This window comes from Salvelinus sp. IW2-2015, unplaced genomic scaffold (genome assembly GCF_002910315.2).
Source record: "Salvelinus sp. IW2-2015 unplaced genomic scaffold, ASM291031v2 Un_scaffold845, whole genome shotgun sequence".
NCBI lineage: Eukaryota > Metazoa > Chordata > Actinopteri > Salmoniformes > Salmonidae > Salvelinus > Salvelinus sp. IW2-2015.
The window spans coordinates 498,516-522,800 of NW_019942627.1; the positions used below are offsets into that span (position 1 = coordinate 498,516).

At 42.1% G+C, this 24,285-nt stretch overlaps 1 protein-coding gene and 1 pseudogene across 1 annotated transcript; both read left to right on the forward strand.

Moving 5' to 3' along the window:
* Window positions 1-3,215: 3,215 nt before the first annotated feature.
* Window positions 3,216-4,903, forward strand: LOC112069013 (uncharacterized; annotated as a pseudogene).
* Window positions 4,904-18,463: 13,560 nt separating this feature from the next.
* LOC111964653 (ubiquitin carboxyl-terminal hydrolase 37-like) lies at window positions 18,464-20,372 on the forward strand. Its single transcript, XM_024136267.2, has 4 exons — window positions 18,464-18,833; window positions 19,119-19,250; window positions 19,879-20,011; window positions 20,121-20,372. Exons 1-4 carry the CDS (start codon window positions 18,628-18,630, stop codon window positions 20,259-20,261), a joined length of 612 nt encoding a protein of 203 aa, XP_023992035.2. The 5' UTR covers window positions 18,464-18,627; the 3' UTR covers window positions 20,262-20,372.
* Window positions 20,373-24,285: the final 3,913 nt, after the last annotated feature.

Consider the following 24,285-nt stretch of genomic DNA (forward strand, 5'->3'; position numbering starts at 1 on the left):
CGACTGAAAATGCAAAATCTCTGAAGTTGGAGACTTTATCTCCCTCAACAACTTTAAAAATCTGCTATCCACCAGCTAACCGATCGCTGCAGCTGTACATAGTCCATCTGTAAACTACCCACCCAATTTACCTACCTCACCCCCATACTGCTTTTATTATTACTTTTCTGCTCTTTTGCACACCAGTATCTCTTCTTGCACATGATCATCTGATATTATCACTCCAGTGTTAATCTGCTAAATTGTAATTATTCGATTTATTGCCTACCTCATGCCTTTTGCACACATTGTATATAGATTCTCTTTTTTCTACCATGTTATTGACTTGTTTATTGTTTACTCCATGTGTAACTCTGTGTTGTCTGTTCACACTGCTATGCTTTATCTTGGCCAGGTCGCAGTTGCAAATGAGAACTTGTTCTCAACTAGCCTACCTGGTTAAATAAAGGTGAAAAAAAAATAAAAAATAAAATAAAATACCAAGACAGTCGTGAAGAGGGCACGACAAAACCTTTTCCCCTCAGGAGACTGAAAAGATTTGGCATGGTCCCCAGATCCTCTAAAGTTCTACAGCTGCTCCATCGTGCGCATCCTGACCATTGCATCACCACCTGGTCTGGCAACTGCTCGGCATCTGAGCGTTAGCGCTACAAAGGGTAATGCGTACGGCCTAGTACATCACTGGGCCAAGCTTCCTGCCATCCAGGACCTATATAATAGGTGGTGTCAGAGGAAAGCCCATAAAATTGTCAGAGACTCCAGTCACCCAAGTTATAGACTGTTTTCTCTGCTACCGCACGGCAAGCGTACCGGGAGACCAAGTCCAGGACCAAAAGGCTCCTCAACAGCTTCTACCCCAAGCCATAAGGACTGCTGAACAATTCATAAAATCCCCACCGGTGTCAAAAGTCTAGGTGATGCGGGTAAGGCGGAGTCAGGCGCAGGACACAGAGATGAGCAATAACCGTAACTTTACTCAAAAACAATATTCCATGAAGGAGACAAATAATCCAGGTCACAAAACGAGACAACTTGACAATAACAAACACGCACAAAACCAAGGGGGAAACCAGAGGTTAAATAGGGAACAATGATTATGGAATGGAAACCAGGTGTGTATAATGAAGACAAAACAAATCGAAAATGAAACGTGGATCGGTGGTGACTAGAAAACCGGTGACATCGACCGCCGAACGCCGCCCGAACAAGGAGAGGGACCAACTTCGGCGGAAGTCGTGACAACCGGACAGACAGTGTTATTAGTTTAAGCAGACTGTGTTTGTCTGTTAGTGTAACTTAGATTAAGATCAGATCAAATTGTATGACCATTTTATGCAAAAGTCCAGGTAATTCCAAAGGGTTCACATACTTTTTCTTGCCACTGTAGCTGTTGGATTAGGTGCTACCTCTACTGTGGCTGGACTCCACCATAAACTTAACACATTGTCAGCAGCTATGATACCAAACACCCATAAGGTCACGTCCCACCACGGCCCGCCTGCTGGTTGTGCGAGATTGTCCGATGTACATGTGTACACGTCTGTGTGTCACGGTTCTCCCATGTATTTTTTTTTTTTGCTGGACTGTTTTAGTCCCCTGTGTTTGGGGCATTTGTTTTGGTTGGAGTATGTTCACCGTTGTGGTGCATTAAAAGTTAGCACTACCCTGAACTGCTTCCTGCGCCTGACTTCTCACCCACTACACACCGGGCGTTACACTGGGTCTCACGCTGACATAACAAGGTAAAGGAAACAACAATAGGACGCTGTTAAAGAGTAATTGGGATTCTGCCTAAATCATCGTCTTAAAATGGGAATTGTGGGCCTCACCAGCTAAAAACATGATTGGCAGACGAAGCTTAGAGACAACTGACACTCCCTGCCAATGCAGTTACCCTGGTAAACTTTGACAATTCCCCCCTCTGGCTACATACAAATATAATAATACTCTGAGCTAAATTATGTCTAGTATGACTATACCTCACTAACACACAAATATAACATTGTAATGAAGAAAATGAGGTTAAAGATTTATCCAAATTGAAAGAGAAAGTAACTTTAAGGTTCTCTTTCAGTCGAGACCTCAACGTCACTGTGGGATGGATCAACATTATCACAGCTATTAAAAGAAACACATGACTGGGATGACAGAGAGAACTGATCCACTGTWAGAAGAGTTTGACTGAAGAGCTCCTTGCATCACCAGTTACTGTACTAGTACAGAGCGATTCTCCATTTGACAGGATGTGATCTTTTATTGCAGTCTTAGGAACAGGGATCACTTATTGTTGTATCACTTGGGTTGTTGAATTAAGAGTTAACTTCATTATTATTAATGTTTGATTATACTTTGAACATGCTGTAGAATTGAGGTCAACATCTACTGCAACATGGGTGGTGGACATCTGTTAATTGATGGTGAGATCTTTTTATAATGTTCTGCAATGACAACAGTTTTGTATGTATCTGTAACTTATTTGTATGTAAAGGCACAATGGAAATGTTTCTCATCCTTTCACTGGTTTTGTTCTCATCTTTAGACGTGAAGAGCACTGAGAAGAAGACAAACACAATCTGTGTCTTGATGTTGATTCTCTGKCTTCACTTTGGACTGGTGGAACAGGTACCCTAAGAAAAATACAACCTAAAACGTAATATTTAATTTACCTAGTTTAGTTGTTTTACCCTGCTTATAATACATTACGTCAAATCAGGAAATCAAGTTGAGTTAACAAAACGCAGCAATAAAATATTTGTTACAGTGTAAGATATTTTTTACACGTTTATATAACTTCACATTTAACACCAGCAGGGTTGATTTATATTTTTAAGTTGAACAAAGACTCCTTTACAGAGACAAAAGAAAAAGAAAATAGTGTCATACGACTGTCTTTTCTGACAAGAAAAGAGAGTCCTTAAATGCTATGGGCAGTACCTGTGAATAGGCTTCATGTTGTTTTGACTACGCCTGAGCTATGCAGAAAAAACTATTGTGGATCATATCTTGGCATCCTGCTTCAGGACTTGGGAGGGCCTTTATTTTTTACTTTCATTTTGCACATTGATATAAAACAACAGACAAACACACAAGACTTAATACTTGTTTCCTCACATTTGGCCTCACAAACAGGAAACTGCGGCGAATAAGGGATTGGTAAACATTTTATCGCCCAAGCAGGGACCTGTAGGTCTGTATAAAGAGAATGTCACTAAAGAATGTTACTGTTACAGAACAAGATTTCCCCACTGGACATGGCACCTGATTCTGTTGACGACAAATATGATGGCTGCAGAGACGAAGCCTTTAGAGGGTGGATAGCTACTACCTCCCACATGAGAAAACACCACCACTAACTTCAGAAGAGCCTGGGACATAGCAGAGAAACATGCATCCAATCCAAAAGATGGTCTGCAAAAAGTGCATTCCATCCTATGTATTTGTACACAAATAACAAACCCCAACCTCCATCCGAGTCCATCTACCTAGACTTCAACGAAGCAGTTAGACAAAGCAGTTATGGGTATGGAACATCATTCCAGTACCATTCCCTGCACTTCTATCTAACTGACGCCATTCAGATTCTCAAAACAAAGTCAAACAACATGTAGGACCACCTACTTTAGAACCAACGCAACTTTTGATCAGGATGTTGTCAACAAAGAAATGCGCTTTGGTTATTTTGTCTCAATTCTATACATAAGACCTTATACGATTTTGAGACACATCCTGCTTTGAGATCAACACATGTTTTGGTTGTTAACCTGACATATTACTCTGCCTATGCAAACGAGTGGGAAGTTTTGATTCCTCCCTATGAGGTATTCAAAGTCACCAACATCCAGACAAAGTCAGCAGTCAGTAACCTGTGGTGTAAAGTCGTCTACACTCTAAAGAGCACTGGGAAATGGAAGAGTGACCTGAATTGTAAAACAATAGATACAGGCTACTGCTACATAAAGCTACTAACTGTGTTCATAGTCACAATAGTTTTCATATATTTTACAACACTAAATAGGTATTTTAGTCAGGCAGCATAGCAGCAGCTGCAACAACAAGGAGCCCTGCATCACAACAACAAGGGAGTGCTGCATCACTACAACAAGGGACGCTGCATCACTACAACAAGGGAGTGCTACATCACTACAACAAGGAGTGCTGCATCACTACAACAAGGAGCACTGCATCACAACAACAAGGTAGTACTGCATCACTACAACAAGGAGTGCTGCATCACCACAACAAGGGAGTGCTGCATCACAAACAAGGAGTGCTACATCACTACACAAGGGAGTGCTACATCACTACACAAGGGGTGCTACATCACTACAACAAGGGAGCGCTTCATCACTACAACAAGGGAGCGCTTGCATCACTACAAACAAGGGAGCCCCTGCATCACAACAACAAGGGAGTGCCTGCACACTACACAAAGGGAGCCCTGCATCACAACAACAAGGGAGCCCTGCATCACTACAACAAGGGAGCCCTGCATCACTACAACAAGGAGTGCTGCATCACTACAACAAGGGAGCGCTGCATCACCAACAAGGGAGTGCTGCATCACTACAACAAGGGAGCGCTGCATCACCAACAACAAGGGAGAACTGCATCACTACAACAAGGGAGCCCTGCATCACAACAACAAAGGAGTGCTGCATCACTACAACAAGGGAGCCCTGCATCACAACAACAAGGAGTGCTGCATCACTACAACAAGGGAGCCCTGCATCACTACAACAAGGGGTCGCTTCATCACTACAACAAGGGAGTGCTGCATCCACAACAACAAGGGAGCCCTGCACCACAACAACAAGGGAGCCCTGCATCACAACAACAAGGGAGTCCTGCATCACAACAACAAGGGAGCCCTGAATCACAGAGATGGGATGATGACTTGGAATGAAATAATAAAGTCATAAAAAAATAGAAATATTGTAATAATCGAACTGAAACCAAACCAACATTAAAAAGCACTTATCACTCAGCACTACTACCTATCGTAGTACCAAATATTAATAAAATCAAATTAATTAAGCAAAATTCTTAAAATCAGTCCCATATACTATGTTCTTACAAAAAAAGTTTTAATTCTCTAGTACAGCCGCTATTGAAGGATATCAAATGCTTCTCAAAGATGCCCTCTGGTGGTCAAACTAGCGCTAACTAGAATTAATGGTACCAGTTGTTGGCACTTAAATAACTGCCATAGAATTCTGCGCACCACGCAAGCTGTACTGCAGTATGCTGCAACTTTTAAAGGACGAACCACTGTACCTATCGTAGAACCAAAGTGTATTTTGATCAGAACGTTGTCAACAAAAATATTTTTCAGCACCTTCACCTCGGACACTCAAAGGCAGGGAGATGGGCAAAGATTAATTTTGGAGCGACGTCCTGCTTTGAGATCTCCACATGTTTTGGAGCTGTCATATCATATTACTCTGTATTTACAGGAGAGAGAGAAATCTTAATTCCTCCCTATGAGGTATTCATAGTGACCAACATCCAGACGAAGTCACCAGAGAATAAACTGTGTTGCGAAGTCTTCTACACACTAGTGAGCGATGGAGTTCATAAGAGCTGAACTGCAAATAGGTGCCAGAAAAATCAGAAAAGCAGTTTTATTTGATTTTTATTGAGCACAATCAGCAGAACAGCTAAAACAGGCTACATAACGCTCTTTAATTACGTTCTGTATATTACTGATCATCCTCCCACCAATGTACAATGACAAGTAATGACACAAAGATATCTTTCTCAGCTCTCTGGTGTAATGATCCTGTTAAACGGTTAAATCCACATTACTTCCTCAGATTAAGATTTTTGTCAAATATACAGTACCAGTCAAACATTCGGACACACCTACTTAGTCAAGGGTTTTTTCTTTATTTTTACTATTTCTACATTGTAGAATAATAGTGAAGACATCAAAACTGTGAAATAACACATATGGAATCATCTAGTAACCAAAAAAGTGTTAAACAAATCAAAATATATGTTATATTTCAGATTCTTCAAAGCAGCCACCCTTTGCCTTGATGACAGCTTTGCACACGCCTAGCGTCAGGGTAAACATTGTCCAATAATTTGAAAATATTTATTCAATATTCTTGTCTGGAAACGTTCTACTTTTTATATACTGCTATGCAAATATGCAAATAACCATTTCACAGTACCATTTACTCCTTCTGTATCCTCTGCATGTGACAAATAAACTGATTTTATTTGATATAGTGTGTGTTGAGCAGAGATGGTAATGTGAAGAACAACATGGCCTGCACCAAAGTCAGATTAGGATATAGGCCAAGGACTATATCAAGTGTATTTTTACCTGGAGTTTTTCATTATCCTAGGCTACTACTTTCACCACTTTAGTCTTGGGTTGTTTACTACACTACCTTCCTCACTCTGTTTAGCACATGGCCTCACATGTGACTCATTAACGAGATGGGTGGGGCTAAGGCTTAAGAAGGTGTGAACAATGCTGAATAGATGTAGACAAAGAAGAGCTCCCTAGTAGGGAGCCAAAACATTCAAGGTGTCACGAGTCCCGCCGAAGATGGTGCCTCTTCCTGTTCGGGCGGCGCTCGGCGCTCGTCGTCACCGGCCTACTAGCTGCCATCGATTTCTTTTCCTTTTGTTTCTGTTAGTTTGGGCTGATTGGGTGCACCTGTTTTGAGTTTAGTTTTGTGGGTTGGTTATTTAAGGGAAGTAAGCCCGCTGGGTTTTGTGCGGGCTTGTTATTCTGTTTTTTGGTGGTGGTGATTTAGATAGTGGATTCTGTCCTTTTTATGTTGGACTGTATTTTTGACGAGCCCTTTGTTGTGTGGCGTAGCCTTCTCATTTGATTATTCCTGGTTGAAATAATAAATTCCACTTGCTCGGAACTCCCTGCTCTCTGCACCTGACTCCTTCATCTTACCATTGGAATTGTAACACAAGGGCCATTTTCTCAAAAGTGGCGTTACAAGTTTATCAACTTTCAAAGCAGAATTACTTCCCCATTGTTCCTCAACTGCAGTGTATGTCATATAATTTGATGTACCACTCTGAGTCTACTTTTATCCAATGTAAGAAACACCATGGTACATTTTGCTACATAAGACCCAAATCGAGGCGGTCAGTCACATGTCTCCTGGATATAGGACGAACACTTCAAAAACCTTATTCCTTATGATTTTTTTTGACTGTCTTTTTTGCCATGTATGACTGTGTTATTCAATGCGTTGCTATGTACTACACTGTGAGTACACTTGTACACTCTCCAAGTGAGAATGACTCACAACCTTCGCTGTACATGGGACAGCGTGATGTTACCTATAGAAACACCATGCACCAGTGGACCTGTCTGTTACATACCCACCCATTCATGCATGGTGTCTATCTGCTGTTGTGTCTCTTCCTGGAGGTTGCTGTCTGCTCAAACCACTGGTTAAGGTGTGAAGTCCTCCCAACATCTATAACAGCGTACATTCTCAGACAATTTGACTTCACTAACAGCATGAACACTTTGTTGGAGCTTATTTCTTCCTTTTCAAAAAAAGAAGAGGCAGGCCTACCTGTTTGACAGATGCAATTATGCTATTCATAGACTTGTTGGTATAGCCAAACCCTCCAATACTGTCACCACTCACTCCTTAAATACCTCTGTGTCTGTGAAGGACTTGTTTGGTTAAAACCGGGCTGGAATTGAGTGAGGGTGTTCCATACCCGTTGTGAAAGAAAAGAGCAGAAAGAACTCCTATTGTTAGCTTTATATTAGGAAATGTTGTTTTCAGATGTAACAAGGTGTTCTATAACAATGCTTAACTATGTGATGTTTGTGCTTAGAAAATCGACCTATGGAGATAGACACTAAGTATTCAAAACATTAAGAACAGCTTCCTAATATTGAGGTGCTATTCCCCTCGGGGCATGGACTCTACAAGATATCGAAAGCCTTCCACAAGGATGCTAGATGTCCTTTGGGTGGTTGACCATTCTTGAAAACACCAGGAAACTGTTGAGTGTGAGAAATCCAGCAGTGTTGCAGTTCTTGACACAAACCGGTGCGCTTGGCACCTAGTACCATACCCCATTTAAAGGCACTTAAATCTGTTGTCTTGCCCATTCACCCTCTGAATGGCACACATACACAATCCATGTCTCAATTGTCTCAAGGCTTAAAAATCCTTCCTCCCCTTCATCTACACTGATGATTGAAGTGGATTTACCAAGTAACACCAATAAGGATCATAGCTTTCACCTGGTCAGTCTATGTCATAGAAAGCATAATGTTTTGTACACTCAGTGTATTTCGGGTTAGTCTGTATGACATTCTGAAGCTGAGCTGAGGCATTCAATATTCAAGGAGACAAAAAAAATGGACTCTGCTATTCTGTCGATATTAATTGAGCTTTCACTCTCTGAAAAGAGAAGATGTAGAAGTCTAAGCTAACATATGGAATTGTTTTAAGATGGTCATACATTGGATCATTTAGCAAATGTATTTTGAATTTTAGAACCCCTTTAGTTTTATATTTTTAATCAAATATTGAATTTGGCCTTTACTATTATACACTGCTCAAAAAAATATAGGGAACACTTAAAAACACACAATGTAACTCCAAGTCAATCACACTTCTGTGAAATCAAACTGTCCACTTTTGAAGCAACACTGATTGACAATAAATTTCACATGCTGTGGTGCAAATGGAATAGACAAAAGGTGGAAATTATAGGCAATTAGCAAGACACCCCCAATAAAGGAGTGGTTCTGCAGGTGGTGACCACAGACCACTTCTCAGTTCCTATGCCTCCTGGCTGATGTTTTGGTCACTTTTGAATGCTGGCGTGCTTTCACTCTAGTGGTAGCATGAGACGGAGTCTACAACCCACACAAGTGGCTCAGGTAGTGCAGCTCATCCAGGATGGCACATCAATGCGAGCTGTGGCAAGAAGGTTTGCTGTGTCTGTCAGCGTAGTGTCCAGAGCATGGAGGCGCTACCAGGAGACAGGCCAGTACATCAGGAGACGTGGAGGAGGCCGTAGGAGGGCAACAACCCAGCACCAAGACCGCTACCTCCATCTTTGTGTCAAGGAGGAGCACTGCCAGAGCCCTGCAAAATGACCTCCAGCAGGCCACAAATGTGCATGTGTCAGCATATGGTCTCACAAGGGGTCTGAGGATCTCATCTCGGTACCTAATGGCAGTCAGGCTACCTCTGGCGAGCACATGGAGGGCTGTTGGGACCCACAAAGAAATGCCACCCCACACCATGACTGACCCACCGCCAAACCGGTCATGCTGGAGGATGTTGCAGGCAGCAGAACGTTCTTGAGTGTTCTCTGGCAAATGCCAAACGTCCTGCACGGTGTTGGGCTGTAAGCACAACCCCCACCTGTGGATGTCGGGCCCTCATACCACCCTCATGGAGTCTGTTTCTAACCGTTTGAGCAGACACATGCACATTTGTGGCCTGCTGGAGGTCATTTTGCAGGGCTCTGGCAGTGCTCCTCCTTGCACAAAGGCGGAGGTAGCGGTCCTGCTGCTGGGTTGTTGCCCTCCTACGGCCTCCTCCACGTCTGAGGTGAGAATTTTCATGTGTTAGTTATTGTGTGTGTATGTGTGTGTCCTCTCAGTATTTTTTTCTCTCTATCTGGGACCAACTGTCTGTGTGCGTCCAGGTCACACTGTTTTAACAATCCAATCACATTCAATCAGGAAGTTGGTAGACCTTGTCAAAGGACAGTGTTCCTTTATTTAAGCAACACAGAGAACCAGACAGTCAGACACTGTGGTACAAACATCCTCCTCAGTTATATACATAGTCCTATGTTTTACAGACACACTTTGTAAGATGATCATACCATTATCAAGAATGGACCATTAACAATTATATATATTTGTTATATAATGACATTTTAATATGCAAATATTACTTGGTTTCTGGAATACATCTATAGTTCTCATTGAATGACATTCATGAGTCTAATACATTTATATGAACATGATTGGAAGCAATATATCATTGTTGTTTTTGATCTCCATATCACAAGGTAAAATGGTCAAATCTCTCACCCTGTGGTCAGTGATGATAATATGTTAATATGACACGGGTAGTTGTGGCTGTGCTAAAAAATAGAACACGTTGGCAGACTTGTGTGCATGTGTGCGTGTGAGAGATTGTTACAGGGGTTATTGTTAAACCATTTTCTGCAGCACAATATAAATAATTCCATGTCTCTACATGGTCATCTTGTCCAGAGTATATCTTAACACATTCCTCCTGTCCAGGGAATGGGACTTGCTGCTTGTGATGATGGACCGGACACTATCATACCAGGAAGATATAGATCATAGAGGGGAAGTGGAGAACAAAGGCTAGTTGTTAACATATATTAAATATCATATGTAACAGCCCCAAGATAATTCAGGGGGTTTCCAGAACTCCCCCATTCCTTTCACCTTTCTGCTGATCTGGACCCTCTGTTTACTCCCAAATATACATCAACATGTTCAGGAGGTCCAGGACTACAAACATGGGTCATTATAATGCCCATACAATAGATGTGACACTACAAACTGCTCCAAGTGGATATTGAGGGTGGGTAGTCTTACCCAGTGAGGATGAGATGACAACATAAACCACCGGGGCTCACCTCTACATTTACAGTTTATTCATTTAGCAGACACTCTTATCCAGAGAGATTTACAGGAGCAATTAGGGTTAATTGCCTTGCTCAAGGGCACATTGACAGATTTTTCACATATTCGTCTCAGGAATTCGAACCAGCAACCGTTTGTTTACTGGCCTAACGATCTTAACCACAAGGCTGCCTGTCGCCCTCTCTCTTAATGAACCTGATTGGTCGAGGAGATTTTGAGTGACAGCTGGTTGAACTACTGAAAATATCAACTTCGCTTCCCTCTTTTGGGACCCATATAGGGGAACAACAGTCAAATATGAGCAGTTGATTTTGTTCTTATATGTAAATTGACAACAACGACTGACTGTCAAAGATTATTAATTTACATGCATTGATACCCTTTGATATCTCTACTACACTCACTGATTGGTGATACAGTCAACTCCTATACAGTGTATGTAACGGTGGTTTGGTACTGTTGAGAATGTTATCACCAGGCATAAATTGGAGCATGTAAATATCTGTAGCAAGTAAGAAGAATGTACTTGAATTRGAATTGATGAAATGCACTGCAAGCAGAGTGTGATCAAAGTCAAATGTACTAACTTCATGTTGACTCTGATGGTGTGTGAGGGTGTGTGTTTGGGGGTTTGAGAGAGGGAGAGAGGGAGAGAGGAGAGAGGGAGGGGAGGGAGAGAGAGAGGAGAGAGAGGAGAGAGAGGAAGAGAGAGAGAGAAGAGAGAGAGAGAGAGAGAGAGAGAGAGAAGAGAGAGAAGAGAGAGAGAGAGAGAGAGGAGAGAGAGAGAGAAGAGAGAAGAGAGAGAAGAGAGAGAAAATGAGGAGGTAGTTGTGTGCACTGTAGTTAATGTCTTTACTATCAAATGAGGAGAGACAAACTTATCACACAAGTCAGAGTAATACTTAAACTAAATCTTTAATTACTTATTAATAATGGGAGCAGGTCAATACAACACACACATATAAAGTGGTAAAGTATAAAGTGGACGACGATTCACGCTCAGATGATCGTTGAGAGCCCCGAGACAAAAATACAAAGGTCATTTATAGCCAAGATACACCCCTTTCAACCTACATGACGAACAACAGATATATAGAATGGGTCACAAGGTTAAGATTTGTATGAAAGATACCTATAATGCATAGCATATCTGCTGTGTCAACAGTTTTCATTTTATAGACAAGTGTCTGGCCTTCCTACTCCAAACTGGAGCCATCTCTCCCTGGAACGGTATAGAACAGAACATTAACTCCTCTGGAATGCTCTTTAGGTTTTATCACCCAAAAGACATGGTAAATCTCCTGTCAGTCTTATCTACCAGAGGCCCATCCTCAGTAGAACACACACACAATAGTTCTAAGAATACTCTATTCTGTTGCATATAACAACCATTTGATGCAATAAAAGTATTATAACATATCTTGAATTTTCCACCGTAACTGTAGGCTACTGTATGTGTTACAGAATGTTGTCATGATGATGTTAAATCACTTCCTCACAAATCCAGTTGAGTTCCTGTCCTGTTTGGCCAGCAGCATACCACCCTGCATACCACTGCTGGCTTGCTTCTGAAGCTAAGCAGGGTTGGTCCTGGTCAGTCCCTGGATGGGAGACCAGGTGCTGCTGGAAGTGTGTTTGAGGGCCAGTAGGAGGCACTCTTTCCTCTGGTCTAAACAAAGATCCAATGCCCCAGGGCAGTGATTGGGGACACTGCTCTGTGTAGGGTGCCGTCTTTCGGATGGGACGTTAAACGGGTGTCCTGACTCTCTGAGGTCATTAAAGATCCCATGGCACTTATCGTAAGAGTAGGGTGTTAACCCCGGTGTTCCTGGCTAAATTCCCAATCTGGCCCTCAACCATCACGGTCACCTAATAATCCCCAGTTACAATTGGCTCATTCATCCCCCTCCTCTCCCCTGTAACTATTCCCCAGGTCGTTGCTGCAAATGAGAACGTGTTCTCAGTCAACTTACCTGGTAAAATAACGGTAAAATAAATAAAAAATAATAAAAATAAACATGACAAGTCATTCCATGCCTCCAGAGGACTCTGATCTTTAAGAATCTCAACACAATCCTCCTCACCATATTCTTCTGGTTTGCCACCACAATTATCAGGCTGATTTAGACCAGTACCTACAGTCGTGGCAAAAAGTTTTGAGAATGACAGAAATATTACTTTTCACAGTCTGCTGCCTCAGTTTGCATGATGTGCAATTTGCATATACTCCAGAATGTTAGAGAGTGATCAGATGAATTGCAATTAATTGCAAAGTCCCTCTTTGCCATACAAATGAACTGAATCCTCCAAAAACATTTCCACTGCATTTCAGCCCTGCCACAAAAAGACCAGCTGACATCATGTCAGTGATTCTCTCATTAACACAGGTTTGAGGACAAGTCTGGAGATCACTCTGTCATGCTGATTGAGTTTGAATAACAGACTGGAAGCTCAAAAGGAGGGTGGTGCTTGGAATCCTTGTTCTTCCTCTGTCAACCATGGTTACCTGCGAGGAAACACGTGCCGTCATCATTGCTTTGCACAAAAAGGGCTTCACAGGCAAGGATATTGCTGCCAGTAAGATGCACCTAAATCAACCATTTATCGGATACTCAAGAACTTCTATATATACCAATACCACTACCAACCGGTTTAAAACAGTCAGATATCATGGTTAATACCAGTACCTACAGTGTTAAAAACAGTCAGATATCATGTTACTACCAATACCTACAAGGTTAAAAACAGTCAGATATCCTGGTTATACCAGTACCTACAGGGTTAAAAACAGTCGATATCTTGGTTAATACCAGTACCTACATGGTTAAAAACAGTCAGATCAAATCAAATCAAATCAAATGTATTTATATAGCCCTTCGTACATCAGCTGATATCTCAAGTGCTGTACAGAAACCCAGCCTAAAACCCAAACACCAACAGCAAGCAATGCAGGTGTAGAAGCACCCGGTGGCTAGGAAAAACTCCCTAGAAAGGCCAAAACCTAGGAAGAAACCATGAGAGCACCAGGCTATGAAGGGTGGCCAGTCCTCTTCTGGCTGTGCTGGTGGAGATTATTAACAGAACATGCCAAGATGTTCAAATGTTCATAAATGACCAGCTACGGTCAAGTAATAATAATCACAGTAGTTGTCGAGGGTGCAGCACCTCAGGAGTAAATGTCAGTTGGCTTTTCATAGCGATCATTAAGAGTATCTCTACCGCTCTCGGTCTCTAGAGAGTTGAAAACACGCAGGTCTGGACAGGTAGCACGTCCGGTGAACAGGTCAGGGTTCCATAGCCGCAGGCAGAACAGTTGAAACTGGAGCAGCAGCACGGCCAGGTGGACTGGGGACAGCAAGGAGTTCATCATGTCAGGTCGTCCTGAGGCATGGTCTAGGGCTCAGGTCCTCCGAGGAGAGAAAGAAAGAGAGAAAGAGAGAATTGAGAGAGAGCATACTTAAAATCACACAGGACACCGGATAAGACAGGAGAAGTACTCCAGATATTAAACAACTGACCCTAGCCCCCCAACACATAAACTAATGCAGCATAAATACTAGAGGCTGAGACAGAGGGTCAGGAGACACTGTGGCCCACCGATGATACCCCCGGACAGGGCAAACAGGAAGGATAAACCCCACCCACTTTGCAAGGCACAGCCCCCACATCATGGTTAATACCAGTACCTACAGGGTTAACAACAGTCAGATATCATGGTTAATACCAGACCTACACAGGAATACAGTCCTACTCCTTACAACTGTTGTCAGTATTATTAGAGCAGTAGTATATTACCTTGGGTGGTCAGTGGGTGTCGTCTGTATTTAACAAAAGATAAATGATCTCTCTCTCTCTCTCTCTCTCTCCTCTCTCTCTCTCTCTCTCTCTCTCTCTCTCTCTCTCTCTCTCTACTCTCTCTCTCTCCTTATCACTGTTTATGATCACCAGGTTGCTTCCTCTCTCCAGACAATCCTCTCTGCTATCCTTCAGGTTTTAGTCAGGAAGTACCCAACTGGATTCCAACATTTGCCAGCCTTCAAGTTTGTTCTACCAGATGAAAACATGACTCTCCTTCAATTTATCACATTGGATACTTTATGAAAGAATACTGACACACGATAATGGTGTGGGATTAATGATATTTATTATTTTACTCACTGAGATTGATATACCTCCTGTTAAGAAAAACTCTCTCTGAGTCGGTAGCTGTCTCTCTCTTTCAGTCAGGGTGTTGTAACTGGTCCGTAGCGGTCTCTCTCTTTAGTCAGGTGTTGTAACTGGTCTGTAGTTTGTCTCTCTCTTAGTCAGTGTGTAACTGGTCTCTCTCTTAGTCAGGTGTTGTATCTGGTCCGTAGCTGGTCTCGCTCTTTGTCAGGGTGCTGTAACTGGTCCGTAGCTGGTCTCTCTCTTTAGTCAGGTTGTTGTATCTGGTGTGTAGCTGGTCTCTCTCTTCAGTCAGGTTGTTGTAACTGGCCTGTAGCTGGTCTCTCTCTTTGTCAGGTTGTTGTATCTGGTGTGTAGCTGGTCTCTCTCTTTAGTCACGATGTTGTAACTGGTCTGTAGCTGGTCTCTCTCTTCAGTCAGAAGGCTGTAACTGGTATGTAGCTTGTCTCTCTCTGTTGAGTCGTAATGACCAGTGATCCATCGTATGAAGGAAAAGTTACAAACATGTAACTACCACATCATTGTTAATTAAGTATCATTAATAGTCTACTTAAGTTTCAGTGACAACATACTAAACTTACAGTGACAGACAAGCCTATGATCCCAGCCTGTAGGAGAACACACAGCAGCCCCAGACACACTGCAGCAACTCCAGAGGGTCTCTTCCACCACTGAAAATGTACTGAATCACAAATGATTAAAGATCCTCTTGGTAATGTGTTTTACTGTTTCATCCAGGATTGAGACAAATAAAGGTAAGGTTCTACAGGGTAATCTCACCTGTTTAATGTGTGTGTGTGTGTGTTTGTGTGTGTGTGTGAGTGTGATCAAATACAGTAACTTCTACTTCTTACCTCAACTCTAATATACATCTGTAGCTGTGTCTTCTCCCTGCACTGTCCTGCGTCTGTGTGKCTTACAGTAGTTCCTCAATTAAACGTTTTGAGATTATGCCGCAGGATTTAGAGGTAATTTGTGGTTTAGTATGTTACCTTGCGTCACGGCTTCATTGCTCCAGACCACCGCAAGGGGGAGTTAGAGGACGAATTATTATTTTGGGTCCCAAGGCCTAATGTGTCTCTAACTGAATTAATGCGGTCAATGAATGGGCAGTATAAACCAAATAGAAACTCATAACTCTTCATTCAAAATTGGATTTCAATTAACTGAATGATGAGGATGAAGATGTCACACCCTGATCTGTTTCACCTGTCCTTGTGATTGTCTCCACCCCCTCCAGGTGTCGTTTATTTTCCCCGGTGTATTTATCCCTGTGTTTCATGTCTCTCTGTGCCAGTACATCTTGTATGTTCAAGTCAACCAGCGTGTTTTTTCCCGTGCGCCTACTTTTCTATTCTCTTCTACTAGTCCTGGTTTTGACATTTGCCTGTTTTCTGGACTCCATTCCCGCCTGCCTGACCATTCTGTCTGCCCTGACCTCGAGCCTACCTGCCATTCAGATGGAGACACAATCCATGCCAGGCACACCTGTGAGGAACTCCATCTCTTGCACTTGATGAAAATACTTGTCTATTTGTGGAAAATCATCCTGATTAACTCTTTAGTCATATCACAGTTAACCTACTTGCTTATGGTTTTGCCTACACCTAGCGACCTGTTTAGAGTATATGAGCAAAAAAATATTCAATTTTACTTGGAATGGCAAGCCAGACAAAATGAAAAGGGCCTATTGTCTAACCCCATGTTCAAGAATGGCCTTTTTCCCTATTTTCAAATTACAACCGCTCAATTTCGGTAATTTGAAAACAAAATCATCTCCAAAATGTCATTATTTTTTAAACAAGGACTTGAAATGAGAATTGTTTAGGGGTTGGAGTGAGGTTAGAAAACAAAATTCAAGCCAGTAACCTTGTGTTATGCCTTACATTCACCACCAACCTATCACCTAGTAAGTGTATTTAACTCGCACTGGGCACTGTAAGATCTGCCCACTGACCATTGAGCTTTAATTGAACCAATCACATTCATTATGTCCTTGAGGCAGAGCTGCCCTCAGGGCAAGATTGAATACGGAAACCTGTCCCTAACCAATCTGGATTGTTGTTTGAGGTTTAGGCTAAATCTCTATCACCTTCACATTCTTTTAACCAACCCTTTGTCCATCTGCTGGTGGATAGAAAAAGCATTGAGCATTTAAATAAACCGATGACCAAACCACAAACAACATGGAAGCTGTCAAAAAACAAGGAAGATGAAGGCACTTAAAATGCCTTTATTGTGGTCGTACGTTCAATGAAACAACACACAAAAAATGAATGTAAAAGAAGAAAGAAGAAAACAATGGAACATATTATCTACAATATTTTATGTATACTGCATAACTTTGCTCTTCAATAAAACCTATTTGTTCATTGAACAATATAGTTTAAAATATTATAGATTGGGTTGCCAGATGGTTGGTGTTCATACATGACCGATGACATCACAATGGTCTTAAAGCCAATTTGAACAATGGGTTAATGAGGAAATGTATCAGTCTTCATTGGTTATGACATGGCTTGTTTCTGCTGGTGCAAAAAGGTATGAAATCAGGTCATTTAATCGATTAACAACTACTTATATTCTGGAGTAGTATTTTATATAGACCTAGTGGGAAGAGTAACAAGTAAAGTACATTCTGATTGACAATACATAAAAAGTGTACATGAAATGTACATGAAGTTTGGCTTTTGCAAATGTCACTCAATGTAACCTGTCTATACTGTGGTATTTGAGGTTTAGGATAGATAGCTAAGTTCCTCTAATTTAGGCCTACCTTTCCTATTCTGATGACCCCCTCTTCCATTGGCTGGGGATCAAGGAAAAAAGTGTTTAGCACTATCACATCTCTTGTCAACAGAAAAAACGTCAGAAAGCAAATTCAGTTGATGTGGAGCAGAGAAAAAGAAAGAAGAAGGAGAGTGGCACTTCATCCCCTCTCCAATTCCATCTGACCGTTCTGAACAGAATGGCTTCCCACCTCTGACCCCTCACCCTCTGACCAACTCTCCTCCCTCCATCCACCTCCCTCTCCTGTTAAATGTTCCTCTCAGCCTTGCTCTCTCCTGCTAAACAGCCCTCTGTACCCCGGTCACCTGCCAAACACCCTTCCCCAGTGAAATCCTCTCCAGTGGTGTCCCATCCTAGTTCTCCCCTCCTACCAACCCTCTGGACTGTCATGGAGACACCAGCCAGGAGGGCGCACACAGTCAGGTAATTCAAACATAAAGTACAGTGCCATCCTAGAGTCTCTTTGGAGAGTTGGGTTTAGTGCTACAAGACCAGGGCCAGTGTTTATCAAGAGTATGAGTGCTAATCTAGTGAAGTCCTCTCTGTCCATAATAATCTGATATTATGATCTAAAAGGCAAAACTGATCCTAGATCAGACTCCTACTCTGACACTTGATAAACACAGTCCAGAAAGTTATTTCCTCAAACTGTAGTTTTAGGCTCTTCTATCCACATCTAGTGGATAAAGAGAGTACTAACCTATTGCCCGGTCTACTTGGTACACTGCATTTATATGGACAGCAGTACATACATAACTACTCAGACTGTTTTATAGTACAGTATAGTATTAATAGAGAGATGTGTAGAGATACTATCTCTGTGTTGGAGGCTTAGACCTGTTTCTCTCCTTCCTCCAGACCTCTGTCTCTTCAGGAACACTCTAGCCAAGGCCCCAGAGGCCAGTCTCAGCCACCAGAAGCATGACTCTTCCAGGGCCAGCTCAGCCACCAGAAGCATGACTCCTCCAGGGCCAGCTCAGCCACCAGAAGCATGACTCTCCAGGGCCAGCTCAGCCACCAGAAGCATGACTCTTCCCAGGGCCAGCTCAGCCACCAGAAGCATGAACTCTCCCAGGGCCAGCTCAGCCACCAGAAGCATGACTCTTCCCAGGGCCAGCTCAGCCACCAGAAGCATGACTCTTCCCAGGGCCAGCTCAGCCACCAGAGGACCAGAAGAGACCCAGGGGGCCAGAGGAGAACGGGGGGCACTGATCAACATGGAACTTCTTGGGTAAACCACAACACACTGCAAATGTATTCAATATAAGTTCTTTATTGTTTAGAGATAAGTGTCTGATATACTATGGGGATATGGCTTACTATCGAGCATGTTCGTTTTATTAGATATTTATAAACCCATGAATTATGTCAACCTTGGTCTAAAGGACATCCACTTCTTTGTGTTAAATATCATTTATCCCTGACCAAGATGGCTGCCATTATCATCACTTTATAGAGATATGAAGGTTTATGATTCATCTCTGTGTGTGTACTGATGGCTGCTTCTTCTTCACAGGTTGCCTAACATTGGCAACACTTGCTTCCTTAACGCCACCCTGCAGTGCCTCCTGGTCCTGCCATCCTTCTCAAAGGAAATCCTGCACCAGGAACAACTCTGGAGCTCCTCCCCCTTCTCCAACCTGCTCAGGTAAGGAAGGCTCAAAAGCAGACACTCACCCCACACACCCATTATTTGTGGTCATAAATTAAAGAAGGGACACTCTTTTCACGCCACTTCTATAGAAAGTGATTGTCGTAGCAGGTTAGGAGAGCATTTTCACTAATCCTAACCCTTTTCCTAACCTTAACCACTTCATATTTTGCTGTGTATTGTATTTTTTTTGTATTTTTTGTTTTCAGTTTTTGTTTTGTTTTCGGGAATCTTCATAACCAAGAGGAACAACAATGACACAATGATTATGATGTAAGCATTTGTAGGCCAATTTTGAAAGTTTATAATGACTACATGACCCATAATGCTCATTGACTGAACATTCCACATTACCTTTGAACATTTGGTCTTTTTTTTAAATGCCCTGGAATTGAGAGCAGTATCCAAACCAAATATCTTAGGAGAATAAACAACACATTTTTGTTGTTTGGCTTCATTGTCCGTCCTCAAAGGTGAAATTGAATTGAATCGAATGAATAATTTCTAATGATGGGGTGCCGCTAGATAAAACATATTTGCATATACTCATCTGCATCTTCAGGCGTAAGCCAGTAGGTTGACACCATCCAGTCAGCTGCTAGTTTACTCTCTGTCTCCCCTACAGGTGTCTGTCTGATGTGCACCGTTTGAGTCTACCTGACAGTGTGGCAAACCAGGCCTCAAAAGCAGACCTCATGTGGAAGGTCAAGTACTCCTTGTCGGGATACGATTTGAAGTATCTGGGGGACACGCAACAGGTAACTGAGGCACTACTCTCTTGTGTACGAGCACTCTTTTTGCAAGGGTTCATCTTCTCTTCATCATTTGCTTTTATCTTGGTGTGTTTCTCTCTCTTCCTCATCATAGGACGCACACGAGTTACTTGTGAACATGCTGTGCCAGCTGAAGGAGGAGGGCATGATACTGAAGACACTCGGGGTGAACTATACCTGCCCTGTTTCRCAGCTGGAGTTCCAGCTTGTGTCGGTGCGCACATGTACCAGGTAAGAGCTCCCATTGGTTGTAATGTATCTACTGAGAACATGATCTTTCTACAAACAATATTACAAAACAAATGGCATGACAGAAACATTGTAGAGACCTGAAACAGAAACAGACTTGATGCATTTTTCCTTCTCTTGTCCTGCTTTGAAGCTGTGGGCGGAGTCGTCCACCAGAGAGGATTACAACACCTCTCATTGGACTTCAGCCCTGAGCGCACCTTGCTAAGCAGCCTAGCACTCACTTTCAAAGTCAGCACTAGGGTCAGCCCTGCATGTAGAGACTAACACCCAGGGCAAGCTGCCCACTGCCTCAGAATACGTCTTATTATTGAGTGGTGTCATCATTTGTAATGCTTTTGTTTCTAACCCAGGGAAAGGTTGAATTCACATGTGGGGTAAGGCTCACGCCTTAAAGTGGAGCAGTTCCACACACTGCCTCTGTGAGTTGCCCTTTATAACCTCTCATAGGACTGCATGTTTATGAAATGAGTGGTCATTGTGTCCTGAGACTTTAGGAGAGTTACCTTCCTGAGCAGGTTGTAGGACTTAGGATGAGCACCACCGAAACAATTTCACTCATCTGTTATTTTGTTGACTGGTTTCATTGTCTGTCTGTTCTCTCTCTTCCTCTCTGTCTCTGGGCAGTGTGCTGGTTCTGCATCTGAAGAGGTGTAGGACCTGGGGGCTTGGAGAAGCTGGAGGCTCCTCTTTTTTCCTTCGAGCTGAGGCTCTCCACCCTCTTGGGGACATGTGCCACCCTGCACTGCCAGCCCACAGGCCCTACCAACCAGGCCCCCAATCCAGGTCCTCCCCAGACCCTCGCCAGCCAAGTCTCCAGCCCACCTGGAAGGCCAAAGAAGCGCCCTCTGCTGTTCAGGTAGGTCATGGCACCAAACACTTTCTTGCTCCAACACCACACAAACCACCCACTCCCAAAAGGTCCGCGACAGAGAAGCTGAAGCTACAAATTAAAATGTTTCTCAGACATCTTTAGTGATGTATGGAGCTGTTTTAGCCAGAGCATTCAGACAAGGACCACGTTTTCACAGCTCTTATATGTATATTTGACCCCTCAGATTCAAATGACCAGGAACCAGGGAAATGCTCTGTGGACAGCCTCAGTGTGAGAGAGAGAGTAGAGAGAAACCAGTGAAAAATAAGTTATGACAGAACACTGAGATAGTTATGAGGAGTACACGATATAGTAGACCTCCTGAGTAGACTAGATGTAGTGGATGTAGACGTGTGGTGGACTGTAGAGGAAATGAGAATCCAATCACATGTGTTTTCTTACAGAAGCAGCAGCCAGTGAGTCAGTGAATGGTACTACCAGCTGACTGGCGTAGTCTCTCATTTGGAGGCTCCGCAAACTCCGGTAAGTAAATACCATAAAACACAATCCAATGCACAATACAATATGACATTTTTTGTCTATCCAGATTTCATAGTATGGAACAAAAAATTACAAATAATTGTGCGTGCAAATTGACCGTAAGAAGGCAAACAGAATTAATATTTGACTCATTTCAAACTTGCTTACATTTGTGTACAATCACATATTCTCTTTATTGTGCGTGGGAATACTTTGAAACAGATTTCCAAATGAAAATCACTTGGACTGATTTGCTGTGTGTTTTACAGCGTTTTAAATATGAACATTTTTGCGGTCAGAAAACATGGGGGCCAAATAATTCACCTGTGGCCAAAATTGTCCACGGTCCGCCATTGTGGGATCCTGTGTAGGGATAATTAGACCCCCAATAGCATTTCGCCAAGCGAGAAAGGCTGCAGGCTTCAGAGTGAAGTGCCATCCCAACAAGCACTGAATATGTTTAGAGTTCATGCAATTTAATTCAAAAGAATGGAGAGCATGCCTAATTATATGCCACGTGTATTTTTTATCTCTGATTTCAAAAACTTTACACATGTTTAAACTGTTAAACACACCTCTATTACCCACAAAGCTGACCCCTAGACTGTCTTCCTTGTTCCACAGGGCACTACATTAGTGACATCTTGCATGCCAGTGGAAACTGGTTCTGCTGTAAACGACAGCCAGGTGTCAATGTCCAATGAAGCACTGTGCTGAGGACCAGAGCCCGGAGTGCTACATCTCTTCTATATTTCAGGTACTGCTTACTCTCGCCATCATATTCTTGTGTTGCTATTTATGGTGTACGGTTCCTTTACCCTACAGGGCAAGAGACGGAGGCCCCAGCACACAGGGCCTAACAGGAGCACCAGCACAAGTCCCAGCAATAAACAGGGGTAGTACCAGCCCAGCCTCAAAACGCCCCAGCCCAGCCTCAACAAAAAGCAGCATATGGACCATTTCAACACCCCCAGCCCAGCCTCCAACATGGAAGAACCAGGCCCAGTCTCAACATGGGAAGAACAAGACCCAGCCCCAACAACACTCAGACCTGCCTCAACAGGTCAGCACTCGGCCAACTTCAAACATGCGGCTCAAGGAGACTTGCTCTTCAACACTAGCATCAACATTCTTTCAGTAGCTATGTCATAAATACCTGCCCGTGTTTTGACTTCTTCACCTAATGTATAAATCTCATGTAAGAAAACGTATAAAGTATACACACTAAATGTAGTACACATGTAATGTGGTGATAGAGTGTTGATTATTTAGAGGGTACATCATCCCTTCTATTTGGTTTGGTTGAAATCCTCCTGTGTGAAATACACTGTGGTGTAAAACCTCTTATTCAGCATGGTCAGACCGAGGAACCTCAATATAACATGATCCATGTCGGGAGATGACTTGTGCATGCCATGCAATTTTAATAAAGACAAACAAATTTAAGATAATCTAATTTAAGATGATTCTGTTAACCGTTGTAACTCTTTAACTCAGGTAGCTTTATCGTATTCTATTATTTACAATAAAAGTGACTCCAAAGTACACAATACATTATTTACCATAATTTCTATTACATTTCCATTTGAGTCATTTATCAGACTTACAATTAGACATTTATCTTAACATACAGTGCCTTCAGAAAGTATTCACACCCCTAGACTTTTACACATTTTGTTGTTTGCAGACTGAATTTAAAATGGGGTAAATATATTTTCTCTCACCAATAACAAAACACCCCAAAACGACAAAGTTAAAACATATTTTTAGAATGTTTGCAAATGTATTGAAAAGTAAAATATAATATAGAATTTACTTAAGAATTCACACCCCTAAGTCAATACTTTGCAGAAGCACAATTGGCAGCGATTACATTTCTTGGTAAGCAACTCCAGTGTATATTTGTCCTTCTGTTTTAGGTTGTTGTCCTGCTTAAAGTGAATTAATCTCCCAGTGTCTGGTGGAAAGCAGATTGAAACAGGTTTTCCTCTAGGATTTTTCCTGTGTTTAGCTCCATTCAGTTTATAATATAATACATGATATGACTCCCGCCAGTCTTAGTTTGATAATATAATACATGATATGACTCCCACCAGCCTTAGATTGAAAATATAATACATGATATGACTCCCACCAGTCTTAGTTTGATAATATAATACATGATATGACTCCCCACCAGCCTTAGTTTGAAATATAATACATGATATACTCCCACCAGCCTTAGTTTGATAATATAATACATCTTGACTAAACCAGCCTTAGATTGATAATTATACTACTTGAATATGACTCCCACCAGCCTTAGTTTGATAATATAATACATGATATGACTCCCACCAGCCTTAGTTTGATATATACTAACATGATATGACTCCACCAGTCTTAGTTTGATAAATATAATACCATGATGTACTCCCAACCAGCCTTAGTTTGATAATATAATACATGATATGACTCCCACCAGCCTTAGTTTGATAATATAATACATGATATGACTATATCATATTATATGATGTATGTATGAATTCACAAGGTCACAATTTTGTAACTGCTAAAATTATTTTGGATCCTGTTAATTGACATATACACTACATATATCCTGACTGAGTTTACAGCACCCCCAGCCTTCATACCTACATGTATGCTATGTTCACAA